At 39.8% G+C, this 22,469-nt stretch overlaps 1 protein-coding gene across 5 annotated transcripts in view; it reads left to right on the top strand.

Moving 5' to 3' along the window:
* The window catches only part of STXBP6 (syntaxin binding protein 6), a 256,535-nt gene that overhangs the window by 57,617 nt on the left and 176,449 nt on the right, over positions 1 to 22,469 (top strand). For 2 of the 5 annotated variants that reach the window (XM_065548677.1, XM_073997156.1), the window contains exons 2-3: positions 9,149 to 9,246; positions 18,486 to 18,674. The exons of 1 other annotated variant lie outside the window; for it this stretch is intronic. In XM_065548677.1, the coding sequence (XP_065404749.1) occupies positions 18,521 to 18,674 (154 nt within the window). In that variant the 5' untranslated portion in view covers positions 9,149 to 9,246; positions 18,486 to 18,520. The remainder of the gene's footprint in view (positions 1 to 9,148; positions 9,247 to 18,485; positions 18,675 to 22,469) is intronic. 2 more of the 5 variants (XM_005561003.4, XM_065548679.1) reach the window with 1 other exon arrangement.

Raw genomic sequence — 22,469 nt, 5'->3', positions numbered from 1 at the left:
AGGGACTGAGAAAGCTTGAGTTTTTAATTTAGGTGCATTGTGGTGCTGTTTACTGAGATAGGAACATAGGACTGGAAACTGTTTGGAGGAAGATGATTCATTCAGTTTTGGACCTGCTCAGTTTGATGTGCCTGTGGCTCATCTAGGTGGAAATTCATTGTGAACATGTGGGCTGAAGAAGTAGATGTGATGCATTTTCAGCCTGTAGGTGGTACTTGAAGTCTTAGAAATGACTGAGATCACCAAAGGAAACTATAGAGTGCAAAGAGAAAAGATCATAAGCTAATTCCAAGAGGCATAACAGCGTTTTAGGAAAGAACACAAGCAGTGGAGAAAAGTTTGCAGTGACTGTGAAAGAGTGGTCAGAGACGTTAGAAGAAAACCAGAGTGTGTGGAGTCCCAGAACTAGGGAGGAATGTTGGAAGAAGAGATCATGGTCAACAGTTCAGATGCTCTAAAGTTGACTGTTCAGTGTTATTTGTGCTTCTGTTATCATACTCATCAAGTCTGCCTGTTTTTCAGAGTTACTTATGGTTGATTCTCCTTTAGTATCAGGTAGGGCTGGGATGCTGTGCTGTATATGCCTCAGCAGCTAGCATTGATATTTTGCACATACATATATTCTTGATTGGTGCTTATTGCATTACATTAATCAAGGGTCAGCAAACTCCAGCTTGTGGGTCAGCCACTTGTTTTTATAAACAAAATTTTGCTAGAACACAGTGATGTCCATTCATTTATGTCTTGTCTATGACAGCTTTCACACTGTCACAGCAGAGTTGAGTAGCTGTACCAACTGTGGTCTGCAAAGCTTAAAATGTTTACTAAGTGGTCCTTTATATTTGCTGACCCCTGGATTATGGTCCTGCATTAGGTGTTTTATGTCAGCTGGTAAGATTGTGTCTTTGACCTTTCCCCACCCCCACCACCCTTATTTTTTCTTCAGATTTGTTTGGGATATTTAGGGAAGACGTGGAGTGTAGACTGTGCCTTGGCAGCATTGGTCATGGTCTTGTTTGTGGTAAGGAGGCAGCAGAGCCAAGGGAAAGCAAAGATCATGGGTACTTGTGGTATTCTCTTTCAGTGTGACTATGGGACTAAGTAGTACCTTTAAAAGGAAAGGCTAGAGCCAGGAAAGTGGAACAAGATGGGGAAGATGGATCTGTGCATTGAAGACATGCTTCTTCAGCTCCGTGATGTGGAGCTATTTCCTAGCTATTGTGCTAAGTGCTGGGTTTTCTTCAGTAGCTCAGAATCTGGTTGGAAAAACAGACCAAGAAGCAGAATCTTATAGTTCCCTGCAATGTGCTTGCCACAGTGATAAAGCTGTTGGAATGTTGGGCAAAAGAGTGGCACCTAGCCCAGCCCAGGGAGAAGCAGCAGGAAGGAGAATGATCATATTAGGAGGAGGGCCACCAGGAGTCTGGGTTCCATATTGCCACATGCGAACTGGAAATGGATGTAGGGGCTGTGAGGCTTGGTGGGGCATCTACCAGTTCTCTAGTCAGAATTCCTGTTTGAGAAGCAACCCCTCGAGGCTGTGTAGTCATGGAGAAAAGGCGGTTCTGAGAGATGTACTTATCTGTCACCAAAGTTTGTCTTCTAGGCATTCTTTCATTTTCTTTCTTCTTTTGTTAGATGACATATTTAGTGTGGTTTGAATTTGTGGGAATCATAACATTGAATTGGTTGATTTTCCCCTTATGTAAAATATAAAAGTCATCTTGCATTAATATGTCTTTTGACTGTATTTATGTTGCTCTTGGGGATGATAAAAGCTCAGTGAACTGAGCATCTAACAGGCAATGAAAGTTCTCTGTGTATTTAAGACTCTGAATTGGCTGTCATTTTACTATCCATACCCCTTAACAACATCAAATTACACATTCGCATTAATCTGCATTCTCTCAATGACCTGTATAAACTGATTGGGGCAGCTGTTAGGCCTACCGTATGAATAAAGAAAGTAAGACAAATACTTGCAGATTTTAATTTTTTGCCAATATTCGTTGCTTTTGTTGATTCTTTTGGTTGCAAGTAACAGCAGGTCATTCCAATTACTTTAGGAAAAGAAGAGTTTTTCATAAGCCTGCGTATGAACTGGAAGGGGGGATGACTAGATAAGCGGAAGTTCTGGGTGCTTCCTTTTCTCCTCTCTCCTCCTCCTCCTCCTCCTCCTCCTCTTCTCTCTCTGCTCTTCTCCTCCTCTTTCTCTTCCTCCTCCTTCTCTCACTCATCTCCTTCTCCTCTCTCTTCCTCCTCTCTGCTTTCCTTTCCTCTCTCTCTGCTGCCTCTCCTCTGTCCTCTCTCTGCTCTCCTCTCTCTTCTGTCTCTCTTCTTTCTCTCTCCCCCTACTCTCTCCTTTTTCTCTCCTCCTTTCTCATGTTCTCTCTCCTTTCTTCTCTTTCTCTGCTCTCTCCTCCTCTCCTCTCTCCTCCATCCTCCCCCCTACCTTCCTGCTCCCTGTCCCCTCTCTGCTTCTTCCTCTCTTTCCCTCCTCTTCTCTCTGCATATCTGCATCACCCTTTCCTCAATCTACAGACAGACCAATTTTCTTTGGCATTTGCTTGTATGTGATCGGCCTTCTTCTCTCAGCCTCTTTCTGCATAACTGACCTTAAAGCTTCAGCTCCCACTACTAATTGCTCTGTTTTCTTTCAGGATCTAATTGGCCTAGCTTATGTTTTCTTTTCTTTCTTTCTTTTTTTTTCTTTTTGAGACGGAGTTTCACTCATGTCCAGGCTGGATTGCAATGGCGTGATCTCTACTCACTGCAACCTCCGCCTCCCAGGTTCAAGCAATTCTCCTGCCTCAGCTTCCTGAGTAGCTGGGATTACAGGCACGCACCATCACATCCGGCTAATTTTGTATTTTTACTAGAGATGGGGTTTTGCTATGTTACTCAAACTCCTGACCTCGGGTGATCTACTCACCTCGGCCTCCCAAAGTGCTGGGACTACAGGTGTGAGCCACTGTGTGCTGCGCAGCTTATCTTTTCAAGCAAGGTCATATTGTAGCCGGATTGATTCTTCCTAAGTCCAGCCTTTCTCAACTCTCCCCATCCCACTCAGCTTGGAACAGGGAGGCATACCCATGTGGTGCATAAGATCAGGAAGTTGGAAGCTTCCTTCAGAAGCACAAAGTGGTGAGAAGCAAGACATTCTGAGGCATGACCCTACCCCGCCCTGGCTCGTAACTCATTTCCTACACACAGTTCTAAGGATCTCCTCTTCTAATGTAAGCCAATCCTTATAGGTAAAACCACATATTCACTTAACCTTTCCCCAACAGGAAGTGTCCAAAGTCATAGTCAGCTCTTGCTGACTGTGGGACCATTTAAAAAGCATCATCTCCTTCTGAAGCCACAATTCTCAATGATCTCTGTCACAATTCTAGTTCTGTCATGATCCATTTGAACCATTCTGCAACTCATAGACTACATGGCACATGTAACCACGGTACATGCTTAATGTATAAAGGTGAGGACTGTCCTAATACTCATTTAAAAAAGGTGAGAAGCCTCCACCTCCCAGTCTGACTGTGAGAAAGACACATCATACCTAGATCACTGGCTCAACATATGCTCTGTCTAGTAGAACAGCCCACACTGGTGATTGGCAGCCTCCTTGCTGGCATTCTGAGGCCAGATGCTGGGAAATAGGTTCATTGGAGGATCTTAATTAAGCATGAAGACAGTCCTCACCTTTATACATTAGGTGTATACCATACTGCCATCCCCCTCCCCACGAAGACGCATTTCACATTCTTTGTATTTGTTTCTTCAGGGCCTGCTTTGTGGCACTTTATCAGAGCAGCTGGCATATTGGGAGAGGGATAGAATATGAAGTGTTTATAAAATTCTAAGATGACTATGTGATATGAATATATGACTTGTTTTTTGTTTATTTTGATGCCCTTAGTTCAGTTTCCCCAAATCGCTGTGATGTTTTCTTGAGCTCTGCTTTATTGCCCCATTGGGCAGTACTTTTTTATTTTTAAACTGTGCTTTAACTTCCTGAAAATATATTCTTACAACTTTCCCAGTCATGCTAATTAATTTAGTATCTACACCAGCTTCTGTATCCTCAGTAACCAGACAGTAATGAATTAGTAAACAGGCCAGTTATTAGAAAAATAAAACAACCTGGAGGATGGTTACCTGAGAGGCAGCCTCAGTTTGGATGGTGGAATAGGGAGTAGTGGGGTCTGGTGATTTGGAGGTTGTAGAGATGGTGGGGGGTACGGGCCTAATGTTGCCAGGTCTTCCCAGTTTTCAACAGAAACTGGAAATATGTTTTACCTGAAATATATATTTTTAGAAATATACATGAGTCAAGAAAACTTATACTTGCAAAACTTTCCTTTTGTAACCTCAGGCCTGTTCCTTCCCACTTCAGTGAACTTCTCTACATAGGTGGGGATGAACATTTTTAAAGTAGTTTTCTGCCTACTTCTCCCACTTCAAGAACACTTAGTACCAAATGGATGTTTGAAGAGTACCTGTTTGCCTCAGACACCTCTTTCCTGTTGTGTCTCCATGACTGTTTATTTTTTCTTGCTCTTCTGCAAGGGTTCAAGTTCTGTGCAGAAATGGTTCCCTGCAGAGTATTCTCTGCTTTCCACCTTAGATTGGTGGCTGTCTCTGTCAGCTGAAGCAATTCAGGACACACCCATTGCACAGAACCCAGGTGGAAGCAGAGATTGGAGCAGGCATATATTCTAGGTCACTCACACAGAGCTAACAGCTTATTGAAATGTTGCATGGCTTTTTCTTGAAATGGATCTACCTGCATAATCCATGCGGGTAGACTTAATTAATTTTTTAAATTACATTTCAAGGGTAGACTTAATAGAGTAAGTATCTCCGGATCACCAGCCTCTGAAGGATTAAACAGTACTTGCCCCTTCTGCTGCTGTGAAGCAGCAACTTCAGATTCTTAATGTAGTCTAGTTGGTTGCCTGTTTTCCTTGTCTTTCTCCTCAACAAGACAATTTTTTCTTTGAATATATCTGATTTGTCTGTGATCTCCATCCCTGCACAGAGCCCCGGTTGTGGTAATTACTCACTAATGTTTGTTGAATGAAGAAGGATAGGTCCTGCTCCTAGATGGATTTTCTCAGGCACAGAAATATTCATCAAGGCCAGATGAATGTCCTCCTAGAAGGCTAGGAGCACTTTGGCCCTGCATTATTTGATTTCTCTATCTGCTGGTTGGTGCTGAATGACAGCGACTATTATTCTTTATTCCTTTGCCTAATTGCTGAGCACACAAGACCTGTCTATATTGATTTCTTCTCAACTGCTGCATTAATTGACTAACTTCTGCATTGATTGACTAATCTTCTTGAAGAAGATTGTTCTTCTTCCCCACCAGAATGTAAGCTCCATGAGAGAAAGTACTTTGTTGCTCTTCTTCTCCTCAGTATCCTCAGTGTTAGGACAGTGCAGTGATACTGAATGAGTAAGGGTGTATCTTACTCCAGCTTTGCTCTGCTCTTTGTCCATTTTCTGTTTGTTTTTCTCCTTTTTAAGAAAATGTTCACACCACTCTGCATCTCCCTTGGGTAACAACACTTCACAATGGGGAAGACTTCACTTGGCTCTTGCCATTATTTTCCTGCTTAGGCTGGCATTCCCTATGGAGAGGCAGAGGGTAGCAATGGAAATGAGATGGGATTGGAGAAGGAAGACTCATTTCCTTCTCTTTATGTGTCAGGAGAGACAATCATACCTCCCTCAGAAGTGTGGAAGATGAAATAGGATGGCACTTGAGGAAAGGCTTTGTAAAATACTCTGTGATGAACATGCTTTTGCTAATAAGAAGCTGACATGCTGATTTGCTTGTCTGCTGTTCAAGGATCAGGGCACCGCAAGTGGGAGCAGTTGGACCCAGGGAGCTGACTTTCATAACCTCCTTCATTCTTCACAACAGTCCTAGGAAGTGGGTGATACTATCCTACTTTAAAGGTGAAGATGCAGGTCTCAGAGATGTTGGATTTTTGCCCAAGTATTATTCATTGAGTAAAAGCAAAGACAGGCTCAGACCTAGGTCCTGTGATGACAGATGTAAACTTCTTGTCACCATCCAACATCTGTCAGGTCGGGTCAGGCGAGAAGTGACCCCTGTATCTTGGCCTCCAGCTTTTGGATGGTGATCCTGATCACATTTGTTTGAATGTCTTTGTAATGTGATAATGTGGGTACCATTAAGCTTGCACTAGTGTTAATTGAGTTCATATTATGGTAGTATTCAATTGATAGATTTTTTTTTTCTTTCCTATCAAACACTGCGCAGCTAGTTATGTCAGAAGTTAGTTATTTTCTTGAATATGCTGATTAAAAAGGGGTTGACATTGAATGACAGAGGAATTGATTGAATAGAGCAGAGCCCGAATTTGCATGTGGACCTTGAGTCTGACCTGAATTTGTAGTTATTTTGTTACATCCCAAGACATAGAATAGAGATGACCGCCTATCCACCCATTCCACTCACATGGAGATTTCACTGTTGAATGTGCTCAGTCCTAACCAAGGCATTCTAGTTTATAGCTTAAGTGAACCTGTAAAGACTCTCCAGTTACCCAACAGGACCTTGTGCAGCTGTGTGTGGAAATCAGGATAATTCCAGTGTTTCTGAGAGTGTTTTAATAGAGCACTGATTACAGATTGCAGGCACCTGGTGGTGTTTTTGTGCTGCGGCTGAAGGGTGCAGTTCCAAAGACAAGAACTGGGCTAGACAGATTCCTATTTTCCCACCCTGTTGTTTACCAGGGCCTGGAATAGGTAGTGAGAAACCTTGTCAACAGCTAATCCAGGCTCATGGTGTGGTTAGTGTGTGCTTTCAGGAGACCACCAACACCAGCACATTGATTCCCAAACCGAGAATGTACATGTGACTTTGCCCAGGGTGTATTCTCCTGCCAGTGGCTCAGAGCCTGGAGACTGTAGGAGAGGCTCAGTTGGAGTCAACACAGAGGCCTGTGGGTTGGAGCTTGGCCAGAGTTACTCTGTGCTTCTTGGACTATCCTGGGCTGTTCCGCTTGGGCAGACCATCATTGCTTTTGGCCTCAATCACCAAAGGAGAAAACAAGCTGTGAAAATTCAAAGGGAAAAAGGTGATAGCCAAGAGTCAAGGTTTAGAACTCTATGGGCTAGAGGTTTTCTAGTTCAGCACTTAATTTCAGGCCAATTCCCAAGAAAAAAAATTTAATCTGAGAAGAGTCCCCACTGTGATTAATCATGTTTTCTCTTTCTCTGTTCTCATCGTTCCCCCAACACACCACCTGTTCTCACCTTCCACAAATTCAGCACTGCTCTAATATTTTACATTATCATTTCATGTTTCTCTGTTTTTTACTTAAAAAGAGCATTGCAGTGAAGTCGAGAGCAACATTTAACCCTAATATTCGTTTTGCTACTCTTGTTATGTGACTTCAGAATCACCCACTGGACTTCAGTTTCCTAATGTGTTAAGTGAGATAATTGGATGAGATAGACCATCACTAGAATCACTTCCAGGCATTAAACTTTTAAGCTTTAGAATGCCACATTTCTGCTGTGCCCACACTTTTTAACTGAAGTGTAAGCTCCTGGTGGGTAAGGCCCAAAAGGGTGTCAAGTAATGTGGTTGGTTAGCTTATTTGTGAACGTCTTGCTGAGATCCTTCTCAATAAAGTAAAATGATGAAATTCCCCTTGCGGAACCTTTGAAATTGGTGAAACTCAAGGCATTACTGCTGGAGAAGCTAAGGTTCCTTTGAAGCACTGTCGGCAAAAGATGGAACGGCCAGAAAAAGTGGGAGCAGGGAGGTAACAGGGAGGGTCCAAATTGTGCTTTTGAAATGCCAGAGTGGGGGTAATACAGCAAAGGAAGTGGAAGAGGACTTCCCTTGAGAACCAGCAGAAACCTTTGAAATATGTGCCCTTTATATTTAAGCCTTTTCCGGTTTGGAAAATAGCCTGCAAGGCTCATAAAACTGCCTTGTGGCAGCCATCCAAGATCTCAAGAGTTGACTCCTGTTGCAAACTGCTGGTCTCGAAACGATGGTGGTGAGCAGCTGTGATGAGGTTTCCATGGACATTGTCCCCTTTTTGGAGGTAGAGATCTGTTGCAGAATCTCTCTGCTAATGTCAACTCCCGGTTTCATTTGTAGAATCAAAACAAGCTCTATCCTAATAAGGCTATGTGACTCCTTTGCCAATGAAACAGCATGATATGCACACACGAGATGAACAGATATCCAGAAAGAATGACTTCAAACTACAGCTTGATTTGTTATCTTTGTAGCTGCTGGGCTGGGCTGATAACAATATCTTGTACACCAGAAAGTGTGGCCAATCAGAGGCAAAAGTGCAAAGCAGTTGAATTTGTCTTGTTTTACCTAGAATGCATTCCAGCCTCACCTTTCCATACTTTTCTCATTTCTTCAATATGAGATAGTAAGGAAGAGCAAAGGCTTCTGTAGTCATGCATCTTAGGTTTAAGTCCCTGCTCTGCCCTTGAGCTGTGTGATGTAGGACAATTTACTTAACCACGGAGCTTTAGTTTCCTCATCTGTAAAAGTCTCTCCACCCAGAGTATAAGCATATTAATAAGGAATTTTGAATGCCAAAGTCACATATCTAAGTATATACATCTCTTGTGTCAGAATTTGAGGTAGCTGACAGATGGGGAAAGTGCTTTTGGAGGCTGAGAAGGGAGCCTTTCTATCACCATTCAGATTGTACTGCACTGGCACAAATTCATGAAGTTGACCCTGGGGGAGATCAATTAAAGTTGGAATTACAGTTCTTGGCCAGATCCTTAATGAGATCAGAAGTGTTCATAAACCTGCTGGAAATTTCATTTGGAAATTGAGGCATTGAAGGGCACAATGTTTTGCCTTTTAAACAAAGTAGGTATGTGTAAAATATCCCCTCAGAGTGTCACATTGCTTCTGTGCCCCTCGCTGCTGTGAAGACGTCGTATTGGAGTATAAGACTTATGATATATCAATTACAGAAAACTCACTCAAGCTCTTCCAAGAAATTGTAAAGTGGTGATATTCTCCAAATCAGCGATTCAAATAAGGAATATTTCTTTTTTTTTCTTTGGTTTCTTTGTTTTTGTTTTTGTTTTTTTTTAACACAGAGTCTCGCTCTGTCGCCAGGTTGGAGTGCAGTCACAAGATCTCAGCTCACTGCAACCTCTGCCTCTCGGTTTCAAGCGATTCTCCTGCCTCAGCCTCCCAAGTAGCTGGGACTACAGGTGCGTGCCACCACACCCAGCTAATTTTTGTATTTTTAGTAGAGATGGGGTTTCACCATGTTGGCCAGGAGGATCTCGATCTCTTGACCTCGACCTCCCAACAAATAAGGAATATTTCAAAATTGATGTTTGATTTAGAGAATATTTTAAAGAAGTTTTGCTCTGATTTAAAAAATTTTAGAAAGCACACAAACTTGTTTCAACTATATTTTAGGTTTTTATAGGTTTCAAACTCTTAAAAAATGGAGTTTTCTTTAAAGGCTCATTATTTTTTTACTGTTATATTTTAAATCTGTTCCAAAATAGAATTAGCTTAAGTCTAGAAAACTTAGAATTTACCTAAAGCTTGAGTCAACAAATACCTGATATAAAAAGCTCATGTTATGCTTGCTGGAGAGTTTGTTTCTGTTTGTTTATTTTTAGTGGCAGATAGATCTTTTTGTTTTGTTTTGTTTTAATCTGCAATTTCTGTTATCAATCATACCCTCCCCTAAGGGGAAAACATCTGACCTACTACCTAAACTTTTTACTTCCTTTCATATATGGGTTTAGAGCTTTTTCCTTCTGTCTTTTCTTCAGTGTAAGCAAAAGAAACAAACTAATTCAGCAGGTAGTGCAGAATAGCAGATAATTAAAATGTTTATTTTCATGTTAAGTCAATCTTTATGTGGCTTTTGTCTGTATTCGAACATGGTTGGAATAGATTTGGCTATTTCCAATGCTGTCTGCTATCAGTGATGTTCTCAAGTCAACATATCGTTTTCTTAGTTTGCCAACTAGTTGTTGGATACCACAATGACATGATTGCTCAGTAAAAATTGGGGAATGTCAAAAAGTTGAGCTCTTTTATATTTTTTTCTCTTACTACCTTCCTTTTTTGATGTGGTTCAATTCACTTTTCAAGGTTTGTTCTATGTTTTAGATTGATAATCTTGTCATAATCCATAATATACCAATGAGTGTACTCCAGCCTGGCCTTCACTATGATTCTTTATTTCTACCCATTACTGTAGAAAGAGTACATGGATACTGTAGAACTGGCTTAACTGGTCCTTGGAATTTAAACTTGTGAATGTGGAGATCCTATTAACAGAATCCCTTGGAATGAGTGATCCTTATGAAATCTTCGTCTTACCTCAGTAAATCGACAAATGACATATCCTATGTAACTTTTGGTGGTGGTGGTATTTTTTGGCTTTGTCATATCATTTGTGAAAGTTAGGATGTAGTAATTGACAAGAAGGTTAAAAAGTGCACCCACAATGTAAATAAACTTGTGTAAACACAGATCTTATAGTCAGGGTTCTTTGGATATCAAACTTACAAGAAGAATGTGTATACTGAACATATAAACAAGGACAGAGGAGATGAAAATAGTCTAGATTTATAGTTGAAGTAGACATGAGTCATGGGCTCAGAGAATCCTGTGAACATAATGTCTCTTACAGAGGGAGAGTTAGTATATACAAGGAAAAGAAAGCCAGTCGGGTCTCATAGTGTTTGACAGTCTGATGGCAGAAAAGCAATACCTCATTTCCTTCCTTAAAGAATTAAACAGTATGACCAGGGCTGTTGTGTATGGTTGTGATGTTTTTACATTGTTCCAGAGTTACTCATGTAAGAGAGCAAGCGCAGGCTAACGCGCAGCTGGTGCTCCCTTCACCAGGTTGAAGGCTCCAGCACTGAGCTGCAACTGGACAGAAGCGTACCATTTTCTTCCTACAAAATTCTCTTCCAAGCCTTGTAATTATTCACAGCATTTGCTCGCCTCCCTCACAGCTTTTTGAGGGTGGGAGTTTACTAATTTACTTTGGGGTTCTCAACACTATGCCTGGACTAGAGTTGAAAAGAGAATACGGCCAACTTATAATTGGGTCTCAATAAAATGTATTTTGATATGTCTTCCAGGTTTGTTGGAAAGAATGTGCCTTAAAACCACAATGTTCAAGGAGCACTCCACTGAGATTTTAGTGGAGTAAGAATACTGCCCTGCAGAATCTCTGACCTGTTTCCTTGTTTCAAAATCCAGAGATAATCATATTAATGTTTTGGCAAACTATTTTCCAGACAGATCTTTATGCATGTAAATATACATGTAAAATTGCAAATTCATGGATTCATTTTCTGTTTTATAACCTCCTTGTTTTCACTCTGTATTATTTCTTGGCAATTTTTCCGAGTCAATATCTATAGGTCTGTGCCACAATTTTAAAAGGATGTGTAATGTTCTGTTGGGTGGATGGGCTATACTGTATTTAACCAATGAAGATTGATGGGTATTTAGGTTGTTTATAATGATTTTTTCTTAAAAATGAATCTGAGGTAAGCATGGATTTGTAACACATGGTGTGTGCATTCTCACACCATTTTTTCTAATGGTAGAATTGCTGGCTCAAAAGGTTTCAACTCATATTAATCTCTGTTGCAGAGGAATTGTAACACTTCCTCATAATCCTTAAACCAATCGGGTGGGTTAAAAATGACATGGTTTACCCTTCATAAAAACATGTATCTGGGCTGGGCGCACACCTGTAATCCCAGCACTTTGGGAGGCTGAGGCGGTGGATCACTTGAGGTCAGGAGTTGGAAACCAGCCTGGCCAACATGGTGAAACCCCATCTCTACTAAAATACAAAAATTAGCCAGGCGTGGTGACATACGCCTTTAATTTCAGCTACTCAGGAGGCTGAGGCAGGAGAATTGCTTGAACCCGGCAGACAGAGGTTGCGGTGAGCCAAGATGGTGCCACTGCACCCCAGCCTGGGCAATAGAGTGAGACTCTGCCTCAAAAAACAAACAAACAAAAAAACTCACATACATATCTGAAGAATATAATTTACAGTTTTGAAGCAAACTTTGGAAGATATATTTAGTGGCTCTCTTGATTACACATTTGGGATTAGATGTAGAAATACTTCGTAAATCATGAAGTGCTATGTAAACTTCAATGATTCATTACTAGGGCTTTACAAAATATTTGCCATGTATACTTGTTCCTGGGGTCTTTTTATTTATTTTATAAATAATTCATTACATACAGGGGGAAAACCCAAAGACAGTGGCTCTGGACCTGGTTGTATAGCAGAATAAACTGAAGAAGTCATTCAGAAAACAAGTTGCAGGCCCTGGCCCCAGACTCCCTGAATCTCTGTGAGCAGGAGCTGGGCACCCAGGTGATGTTGATGTGTAGTCTTTGTTTGGAGTTTCTACTTTAGGATTTTTTTTTTCCTATCTTCAATTATTTTTATAGCAGAACAGATAATGTTTTTAGCTTTTATTCATATTCCCATGATTTTTCATGTTTAGAAATTTCTGGCTCCTTTAAGTATGTTGTTAGAGGATTTGCTGAATATCTATTGATTTTACCCTAATTTTGTAAAACTTGTGAAGCCTTAAATATGGGTTTTTGGTCTGCTGTTCCCATCTGGTTTCTCACCACGGCAAGCCCATCCAATAGCCTTTGTTGTTTGTAACAATAAAGGGTGATTGAACTTGAAGTGATTGCACTTCTAAGACTTCAGATGTTATCACCAGATTAAAGTTGCCTGTCTATTCTAGTAGCATGTCTGACTTCCTTTTTAGAATCTACTTATAAGAACTATTAGTTAAGAGTAGTAGTTGAATTACATGGAAAAACTGGTTGGTAAACTAAAATTTTTGTCTAATTTATTGTTTATTCACATGTTTACACACCATGAAGAGACTAAAGCTTTCAACTTGAGAACTGTCTTATCAAAGAGAAACATTATCTAGGTAAACATTTTGTTAAAAATCGGTAACTCCTTCTTAATTAAACACTTTTAAAGGGGCTAAATTGGCCTCAAATTATCTCCTTGATCTTAATATATGACATCAGAAAAAATAAAATTGATTTTCTTCACATAAGAGCTTGTATATTTTCTGACTACCTGTTGAAGTTTTTGAACTTTGGAGCAAAATTACCATTTTTAGATTTCTAGGTTTAGTGATATATAATAACATGTGTCTTGTAGCATTTAGTATGTATATATTGTGGCTTTTAAGGGAAATAATTTAACATTTCTCTATTTAGGTTTTAACATTTACAACATTGGCTTTTTCCTTGTTGAGGTTATTGTGTTTCTTTGTCAATAGCTGAGGCATGGAGAAGAAATGGTTAAGTACAGTTAAGCTTGAATCATATTCATCCTTTGGAATATGACATTGGACAGTGTAGAGGGCTGATTGTGGTAAAGTAAGAGCAGTACTGGAGTCCTTTAGAGGAAGCATCAAAATTATTCAGGCCTGGGATGGTGAAGACCCAAACTAAGGTAGAGGAAGCGAGAATGAAGAAAAGCTAGTCTAGAAATATTAAATCAAACCCACAGGATTTGGTGATTTGTTCGTTATCAGGATTTGAAAGGATTAAGGGAGAAGGAAGGGTCTAGGTTAGCTCTCAGTGGAAATGATCAGTCTACAGCTAGGTATATGGGTTTAAAGCCAGAAAGGCACTCTGAGTTGGATGCATGATTAGTGTCATCACATTATAGGTGGGAGTTAAAATTGAATTTGTAGAATTTCAAAAACAAAGTGGTAATGCAAAGAAGTCTAATTTTAGAGAATCTTATTTCTAACTTATTTGGGTTCACCAAACTGAAGTTCCCTTGAAGTAGGACAGACTAGCTGATTTTCCCCCAAAAGTCTTCCAGGGTGACATTATCTTGGTTCTTAATTTCAGAGACTCTGAAACTTGTAATCAGCATGCTGACTTCATCTGCCTTAGTGCTGAGACACATTAACTAGCTTATGAGACTGATGTCTAAAATTCTCGGTTACTCATTTACAATTGGAAGTATAATTGTCACATAGTCTAGAATACTTGTGTGGCACAGCCTCAAAGCCAAAACATGGTCAGAGGATTGCATGTTAAACATGGAATCAGAACAGAGAAGTTAATGAGGTTAGATCAACTATCTAACAGTACTAAGCTAAATAGATGGCACTGTTGCCTTACCAGAAGAGGTTCTTTCTTCTCACATGAAAAATATTTAAGGGCTGTAGACTATACTGCCCTAGAACCACCTGCATGATAATGAATGCCTTAACAATGGAGGTTTTTAATTTGCTGCAGTTCCTACTACTCCTCTTGGTCTCCTGATCACAGAAGACAAATACCAGTTCCACTGGAAACCAAAAATGTTGATATTGGAATACAAAAGCATCTTATGCCTGTTCCCCTTTACTTATGTGCTTCATCTACCTGATCTCTGAGGTCATTTGAGTTCACAACTCCTAACCTAAAGGATGGTCTTATTTCCTAGTTACTTGGGCAGTGGAAAGGCATCACACTACAGTAGCCATGCATTAACAAGAGTGGTATGTATGGATGAGATTGCACAAAGTGAGAAGATCAGAACTAACTGTGATTAGTTTTTGCAGCTAACACTTATGGGAACCAGCTGCTTTGACTTGCAAATCATATTGTAGGTTGGTTTCTTGGATGGAAAATTTTGTAATTATACCCTGTAGAAGCAGGAAAAGAAAAGGCTTCCATGGGGTGATATAGGTTGGAGTAACTAGTGGTCATTGGTGTACCATTGCTGTTATATTCATGTTACTTTCTTACAATGGGTTCTCAGCCTTGGGATGGACATTGATTTACCAACACTAAGACGTAAGGCCTGATAAAGCTGCTCAGATGGAGAAAAAAAAAATCCTGTGCATTGTCTTCCTATATTCTCTCCTGAAATGATTCATCCTTTCCATTCCCATCGCTACCTTTCTGGTCTAAGTTTTAGCTCCTCTCTAGGCTCACAGCATTTAAATTAGATCTCATGCATGCATGGCTGCATGAGAACCAGTTAGAGTTGTTTAAAATACAGATCTCACGATTCTAATTTGGTGGGTATAAAGGAAGGACCCAGGAGTCTGCATTTTTGAAAAGCTCTCCATGCTGAATTCAGATGTACAATCAGATTTGGGATACTCAGAAGTTATTGCTATGAAGCTATAACGGTACCCCTTTTACTTTCTGATTCTTTTCCATCTAATCGGCTGCACATTGCCATTCCCAGGGTGAAATTAAAAACATGTATACATGTGTGCTCCACAGTGGCCTGTTAGTGTCATTGCCCCGAATAAAAACTTTTGATAATTTCACATAGAATGAGTCTGATAATCTCCTAGCAAGTGTCCTAAAGAGTGACGCCTATAAATTCCTCATCCTTGTGATACTTAGTGCAAAACCATCCCTATAAGAGACTGTTTATCCATATGTGGAGGGTCTCATACTGATGGGTGAGAAAGGTGAGGATTTGTAAATAAAGTTGGGTTTCACTTTTACAAATACCTTTGGTATAGATGGCTACATTTACTCAATTTCTACAAGTTCAGAGGGATTTTTATCTTTTCATATCATAGTAGGAGAATTAATAAAAATATTTCATTTTTAAGCATTTTTTAATTATTCAGGCAACAGAATAAGTGTTCTGCATGTATTGTTTCATTTAATTCTTTAGTTCCGGAAGGTAGGTGAAGACATCTCTAGGTTGTAGTTAACAAACTAAGGGTCTATAATTTTAAGAGGTTTACCCAGAAATCACGTAAGTCTTAGGTGTTGGAGCTCAAATTTGAACCTGAATTGGTTTGATTCTAAAACTTGTGCTCTGTGAAGAAGTTACTGGCTTTATCTATTCTCTCTTTCTTTTTTGTTCTTGGTCACTGAATATCAGTATAAAAAACAATAGAAGGTCATTTCTATTTCTCACCAGTTTTGAAAAAGAACAGGTTTCCTAAGCTTGGTAAAACCACATATCTCTTTCTTTCCTTTTTCTGACAGATTTTATATGATAAAATGATAGCTTTCTTTTTCTTTTAACTGCAGTTTTAGAAATCTGTGAGCCTGAGATGAAAAAGCAAAAGCCATGACAACTGGGAAGATGCTGGTCCGAGAATACCTGATGAGACCGGGCGCGGTGGCTCACGCCTGTAATCCTAGCACTTTGGGAGGCCAAAGCGGGTGGATCACTTGAGATCAGGTGTTCGAGACCAGCCTGGCCAACATGGTGAAACCCTGTCTCTACTAAAAATACAAAAAAAAAAAAAAAAACTGGGCGTGGTGGTAGGCGTCTGTAATCACAGCTACTGGGGAGGCTGAGGCAGTAAAATCGATTGAACCTGGGAAGTGGAGGTTACAGTGAGTCGAGATTGCACCACTGCACTCCAGCCTGGGTGACAGCGCAAGACTCTGCCTCAAAAAAAAAAAAAAAAAAAAAAAAAAAAGAGTGCCCAGTCAGCTCAGGACTTTGCTTGCTTTCTACATTGCTTATCAAATGGTTTGAAGCCACTGTGCTACTGCTGGCTTTCTTTTTCACCTGTACCCAAATAGTAAGAGGCAAGTGGCCTTGGAGCTGGAAGATCACCAGTATGTGTTTCTTTCTTAAAAAAAATAAATAGTCACTGATAAATTATAACACCTTGCCTAGGAAAGTCATGGGGTAAATTAGGAAATTCTGTTACCAACTTGTTGGAAATCATAGCATATCAGCTAGTGATCAGCATATTGAAAAACAGGTCCTCCTTCACTGTTGTCATTTTGTTCTTGGCCAGCATGAAGAACCTGGTGGTGATGATAAAATGTTGGGATTAGATCACATCTTACAAGTAGATGTGAGTATGAGATCTATAATTTCTAGGATATCTAGATACATATTCTTTGTGTATGTATAGATAGGTATTCTGTGTCGCTAAGAAAACCTACTCTATTACAAAATAAAAACTAGGAGAATTCCTTTGACTAGAAAGATGTTCTTTTTTAATGTATCTCTTTCCTACCAGGAGGTTATAGATGTGAACAGGTTACAGGTAAACAGCTGTGTGGGTAACATTTATGAATCTTACATTGGGAAGGATGGTCGCATGATCTTTTACCATAAATTACCTGGATTTAAGTGAAACCTCTGATGTAGTTAGCAGTCAATTCCTGGAGAAATGGGACCATATCTTAATTATTTCTTGTATCTCTAATACTAATCATAGAAGTGGCACATAGCAGGCATTTTTGTAACCAGCTGGCTCAATTTTATAGCAGTCTGATCAACTCTTTGAGCTTCTGTTACTGTAGATAGCTATGCTATTGATCCATATGCAGGATCTCTGATACTCTGCATGTCCAACCCATGGGCCCTCTCTTTGCCTCTAATTTTGATTTGTTGAATTGCCTGAACAAATACCTATTCATGGTTAAGGCACAGACTATTTATGACTAGGATGATAGAATAGAGAAAGTTTACTCAAGTTGCTGTTGAATCTTTTTGGATGACAGGCTTAATATTTCAGATTGACCTTGAACATAATAGATATTAATAAGCAGAGTTAAGACCATTGGTGAAGTACAACTTTTAGAAAACTAAATATAACATGGGGGCTATGCATTTGTATGTTTTAGGGGGGAACTCACTGTGAGTCAGCATCATACTGCTTTATTTTCTTAATTATTGGGCATCCACTGCCAGTTAACCAGAGGAGCATAACATGTGGGAGCTGCAGGGTAACATTTCCAAAATACTTAGCATTAGTCAGATATGTTTTTAGGATTTTGTATCCATTTTGGCTGAAGGAAAATGTGGAGTGTTTGTCAAGGGTACAGAGCATGGTAACTAGATGCAGAGGAGCACTGCAAAGTAGGACCCATTGGAAGAAGCTAATAAATAAGAATTCATTACTTAGCGTGATCAAAGGCAGAAGAAGGGTATTAATTTAGTGGTCTTCTGTAGCATGTATAGTTATTGTGTAGAAGATGATATAATTATTTCCATTATGAATGGAATTAGGGAAATGGATTTACATTAAAGGAGGTTTTGAAGGGGCATAAAGAATTTCTTGACGCTAAGGACTGTTGGATAGTGGAAAGACTTGTCATCTGGAATTGTGAAATCATGTTCCTTACAGAATAGGAATAGAGTGGGTGCTCCTTGCCAGTTAGAGGGAGGTGCAGTTGGGGTAGTAATTAACAAACTTTCCAGATCCCAGTTTGTACTACTCATCTCATATTGTGTTTGACATTTTTGGAGAATAAGTACCCCATTTTTGTTTGTATTTTTTCATAGTTATTGCAAGTATGAAGACCTTGCTTATTAATGTTTCTATAATACATTTCAAGCAAGTATGAGATTAAACTGCAAATTGAAAATTACTTCACCTGCAAATTCACTGGCTGCTGATTCTTGTATGAGCCCTTACAATGTTGTCAATTCCAACTTTCCTTTCTTTTGCTTCTTTAGAAGATTCACTGCGTGCTGTACTCGCTTGTTCTACAATGAGTGCCAAATCTGCTATCAGCAAGGAAATTTTTGCACCTCTTGATGAAAGGATGCTGGGAGCTGTCCAAGTCAAGAGGAGGACAAAGAAAAAGATTCCTTTCTTGGCAACTGGAGGTCAAGGCGAATATTTAACTTATATCTGCCTGTCAGGTAATGAGAACCAGATATTAATATTATTAAAATAACTTCTATTTTAAAACAGTTAATTCTGAGGTATCCAGGAGGTTTACATTCACAGGTTTTGTAGGTGTCTGCACTCTCTTGCTGCTTTTCCCTGTTTCTGTGGTCTTCCTATTTACTGGTGACACCTCTGTTTTTGAGGTTGCCATGTATTGGAAAGGTAGTGAAGTTCAATTCGGATGTATTTTCCAGTTCATTAAGAGCTTTTGTAAAATGTTTTGCAGACTTGTTTGTCCATACTTGCCTTCACTGGGACACTGACAGAGAATGGGCTATCCTCTGGAATTCTCTTTTTAGAACAGTTCCTGATATCTGGAAAATTGTCATTACTCACAGCTTGACTTTCATTAGCTTTGTTTTTCTAGACAGTTGCCAATAATCAGTAATCACTTGTCTTAAGATAAATCTTGGCACCTTGTGGAATGTGATAAGGTCGATTCAGTTCACAAGTCATTGCTTTGCCTGACAGCCAGTGCCTGGTCGGGAAGAGGCATCTGTTTTATTAAGCTTAGAATCTTGTTGTTGTTGTTGTTGTCGTTGTTGTTGTTGTTGTTGTCTCTTTCTGTTTGTGATTATAGGAGATCTGTAGAATTTACAATGGATTTGTATTAAGATTGTTGAGATAAAATTTGGATAAATTTTTCATGGAGTTATGGGCGATGCTAATCTAAACACCTGGGGCATTTGTGATATTTTTGATAATATTTCTTGTATGGAGTGATGGGAGATTTAAGCTTACTTTAATTTATCTTTGTAAAAAATTTCCTTCAATTGTAGTTTTGGGAATCAAACTTTACTTTTTTGGACCCCTTTCTAGCTTTTTAAAAAATTAAACCTTTGATCATTTATCAGAATTTATTTTAGGGTAAAAGTAACTTTTCTTTTTTTTTTTCTGAGACAGAGTCTCGCTCTGTCATGGAGTGCAGTGGCTGGATCTCAGCTCATTGCAAGCTCTGCCTCCTGGGTTTACGCCATTCTCCTGCCTCAGCCTCCCAAGTAGCTGGGACTGCAGGTGCCCGCCACCTCGCCTGGCTAGTTTTTTGTATTTTTTAGTAGAGACGGGGTTTCACTGTGTTAGCCAGGATGGTCTCGATCTCCTGACCTTGATCCACCCGTCTCGGCCTCCCAAAGTGAAAAGTAACTTTTTACCAGAAAGAATATGTAAATTTCTAAGATTGTGTCTTAGATTAAAACGAAGTAAACACACATATGTTTATTGCGGCACTGTTCGCAACAGCAAGGACTTGGAACCAACCTAAATGTCCATCAATGACAGATTGGATTAAGAAAATGTGGCACATATACACCATGGAATACTATGCAGCCATAAAAAAGGATGAGTTAATGTCCTTTGTAGGGACATGGATGCAGCTGGAAACCATCATTCTCAGCAAACTATCGCAAGAACAGAAAACCAAACACCGCATGTTCTCACTTATATGTGGGAATTGAACAATGAAGAACACTTGGACACAGGAAGGGGAACATCACACACCCAGGCTTGTTGTGGGGTCGGGGGACAGGGGAGGGATAGCATTAGGAAACATACCTAATGTAAATGACGAGTTAATGGGTGCAGCACACCAACGTGGCACGTGTATACATATATAACAAACCTGCACATTTTGCACATGTACCCTAGAACATAAAGTGTAATTAAAACAGACAAACGAAAAAAATGAAGTAAGAACATAACACTTTGGTAAGAATTATTTTTCAATGGGCCAGGCCTGGTGGCGGCTCATGCCTATAAATGCCCAGCACTTTGGGAGGCCAAGGCAGGAGAATCATCTGAGGCCAGGAGTTCGAGACCAGCCTGGCCAACATAGTAAAACCCTGTCTATTAAAAACACAAAAATTAGCCAGGCATGGTGGTGTCCGCCTGTAATCCCAGCTACTCAGACAGCTGAGACGGGAGAATCGCTTGAACTCGGGAGGCAGAGGTTGCAATGAGCCGAGATCATACCACTGCACTCCAGCCTGGGTGATAGAGTGAGACTCTGCTTCAAAAAAAAAAAAAAGGAAGAAAGCTTTTATTTAAATGAGTGTGAGAGAATTGACCTTGAAACATTGGTTTCTGTTTATTAAAAATAAGGATTAGGTTAATAAAGAAAACTTGGTTATTGTTAGAAGACATTTGTATTTCTTTAGTGTGCTAAGCAGTGCCTGGCATATTCTAGGGCCTCAATTAATATCTAATGACTAAGTGGAAGAAAGAAGTAGCCTCACCTGATACCTTCCTAGAATTTTATTAATGAAATTCAAGTGTGTTTTGTTTTGTTTAGTTTTGTTTTGAGACAGGGTCTCACTCTGTTGCCCAGGCTGGAGTGCAGTAGGACAGCCATGGCCCACTGCAGCCTTGACCTCCTTGGGTTCAATCGATCCTCCTGCCTCAGCCTCCTGAGAGCTGGGACTGCAGGCACACAACACTGTGCCCAGCTGATTTTTGTATTTTTTTGTGAAGATGAGTTCTCACTCTGTTGCCTAGGCTGGTCTCGAACTCCTGGGCTCAAGCAATCCTCCTACTTAGTCCTCCCAAAGTGCTGGGATTGCAGGGATGAACTACCATTTTTGCCGTTTTTGTGGCAATGGGGTCTTGTCATATTGCCCAGGCTGGTCTCAAACTCCCAGCTCCAAACAGTCATTTCTCCTTGGCCTCTGAAAGTGCTAGGATTATGCATGAGCCACCATGCCCAGCTCAGGTCTTAAAAATATTTTCATATTCTTAAATTTAGATTCCAGAGTTCTGCTTACACAAACGATGAATAGAATACACTTAAATAAATATTGATTTGCATTTGGGCTGGGCTGAACATTGGCCTAGTATAGACACCTAGTGATTCTAATTTTGTTAAGCTCTATTTTCTCAATATTTCATTGAGATTTCTTGTAGATGAGTAGTTGAAAGAAAGGTAGATGGTCTAGAAGCCACTTGAATTTTGCCTAGTACATATGTATAATTGACGAACAGTTGTTTGCATTTTAGGCATGTGCTATTGTCTGCCTAATTCTGATCATGAAGCCTCCAAGAGTGATATAGGGACTCTAACAACCTCATCTCAGTGAAATAGAATAACCATTTCATTTCCCCTGCCATAGAAGATAATGACCTGGGACTTAAGGAATAACTGTATTTCCTTTACAAATTACCAAGACCTTCAGGTTTAAAGTCCAAAACTGTGAGAATTGGTTTTTTGTTGCATTCTAATGGAGGAAAATCTTTTGTTCTTCAGTCTTTTCATGGTTTTGAATCTTGAGAGAACATATTGATACAGTAGATCTGACACTGAAGCAGATAGTATAGTGGAAATTGGGGCAGGAGAAGGGCAGGCAACTTTGACACCCAAGATTTTTGCAGTTTGATTTTTCTTGTAAGTGACAAAGAAGCAGCCACCTTTATTCTTTAACTTGTGCGAAGCTTAGAAGCATATCAGTTACATCCCTGATAAGGTAATGTTTTAATTAGCAATTAGTCAAATATTTATTAAGAACTTTTCTGTGCCAAGCATTCTAGCTTCTGTGGGTACCGCTATGAAAAGAATTCGTGCAGCTTACCTCATTTGGTGGGCAAGCAGCAATAGACATTAATCTGTCACTAAAATAAACATAGTTATAAACTGTGAAAGATTAAAAAAAATACAATGATGCAAACACATGTATGCAGAGAATTTGTCCTGGTTGGGAGAACCAAGAATTTCGAGAAAAGCAGGGCTTCACTGGTTTTGAAAAGAGGATTGTGTGGGTGAGAGGGCATTCCAGGCAGAG

Source organism: Macaca fascicularis, chromosome 7 (assembly GCF_037993035.2).
Source record: "Macaca fascicularis isolate 582-1 chromosome 7, T2T-MFA8v1.1".
Lineage (NCBI taxonomy): Eukaryota > Metazoa > Chordata > Mammalia > Primates > Cercopithecidae > Macaca > Macaca fascicularis.
The sequence above is the reverse complement of the archived record's forward strand: the minus strand, read 5'-3'. Positions and strand labels throughout refer to the sequence as shown.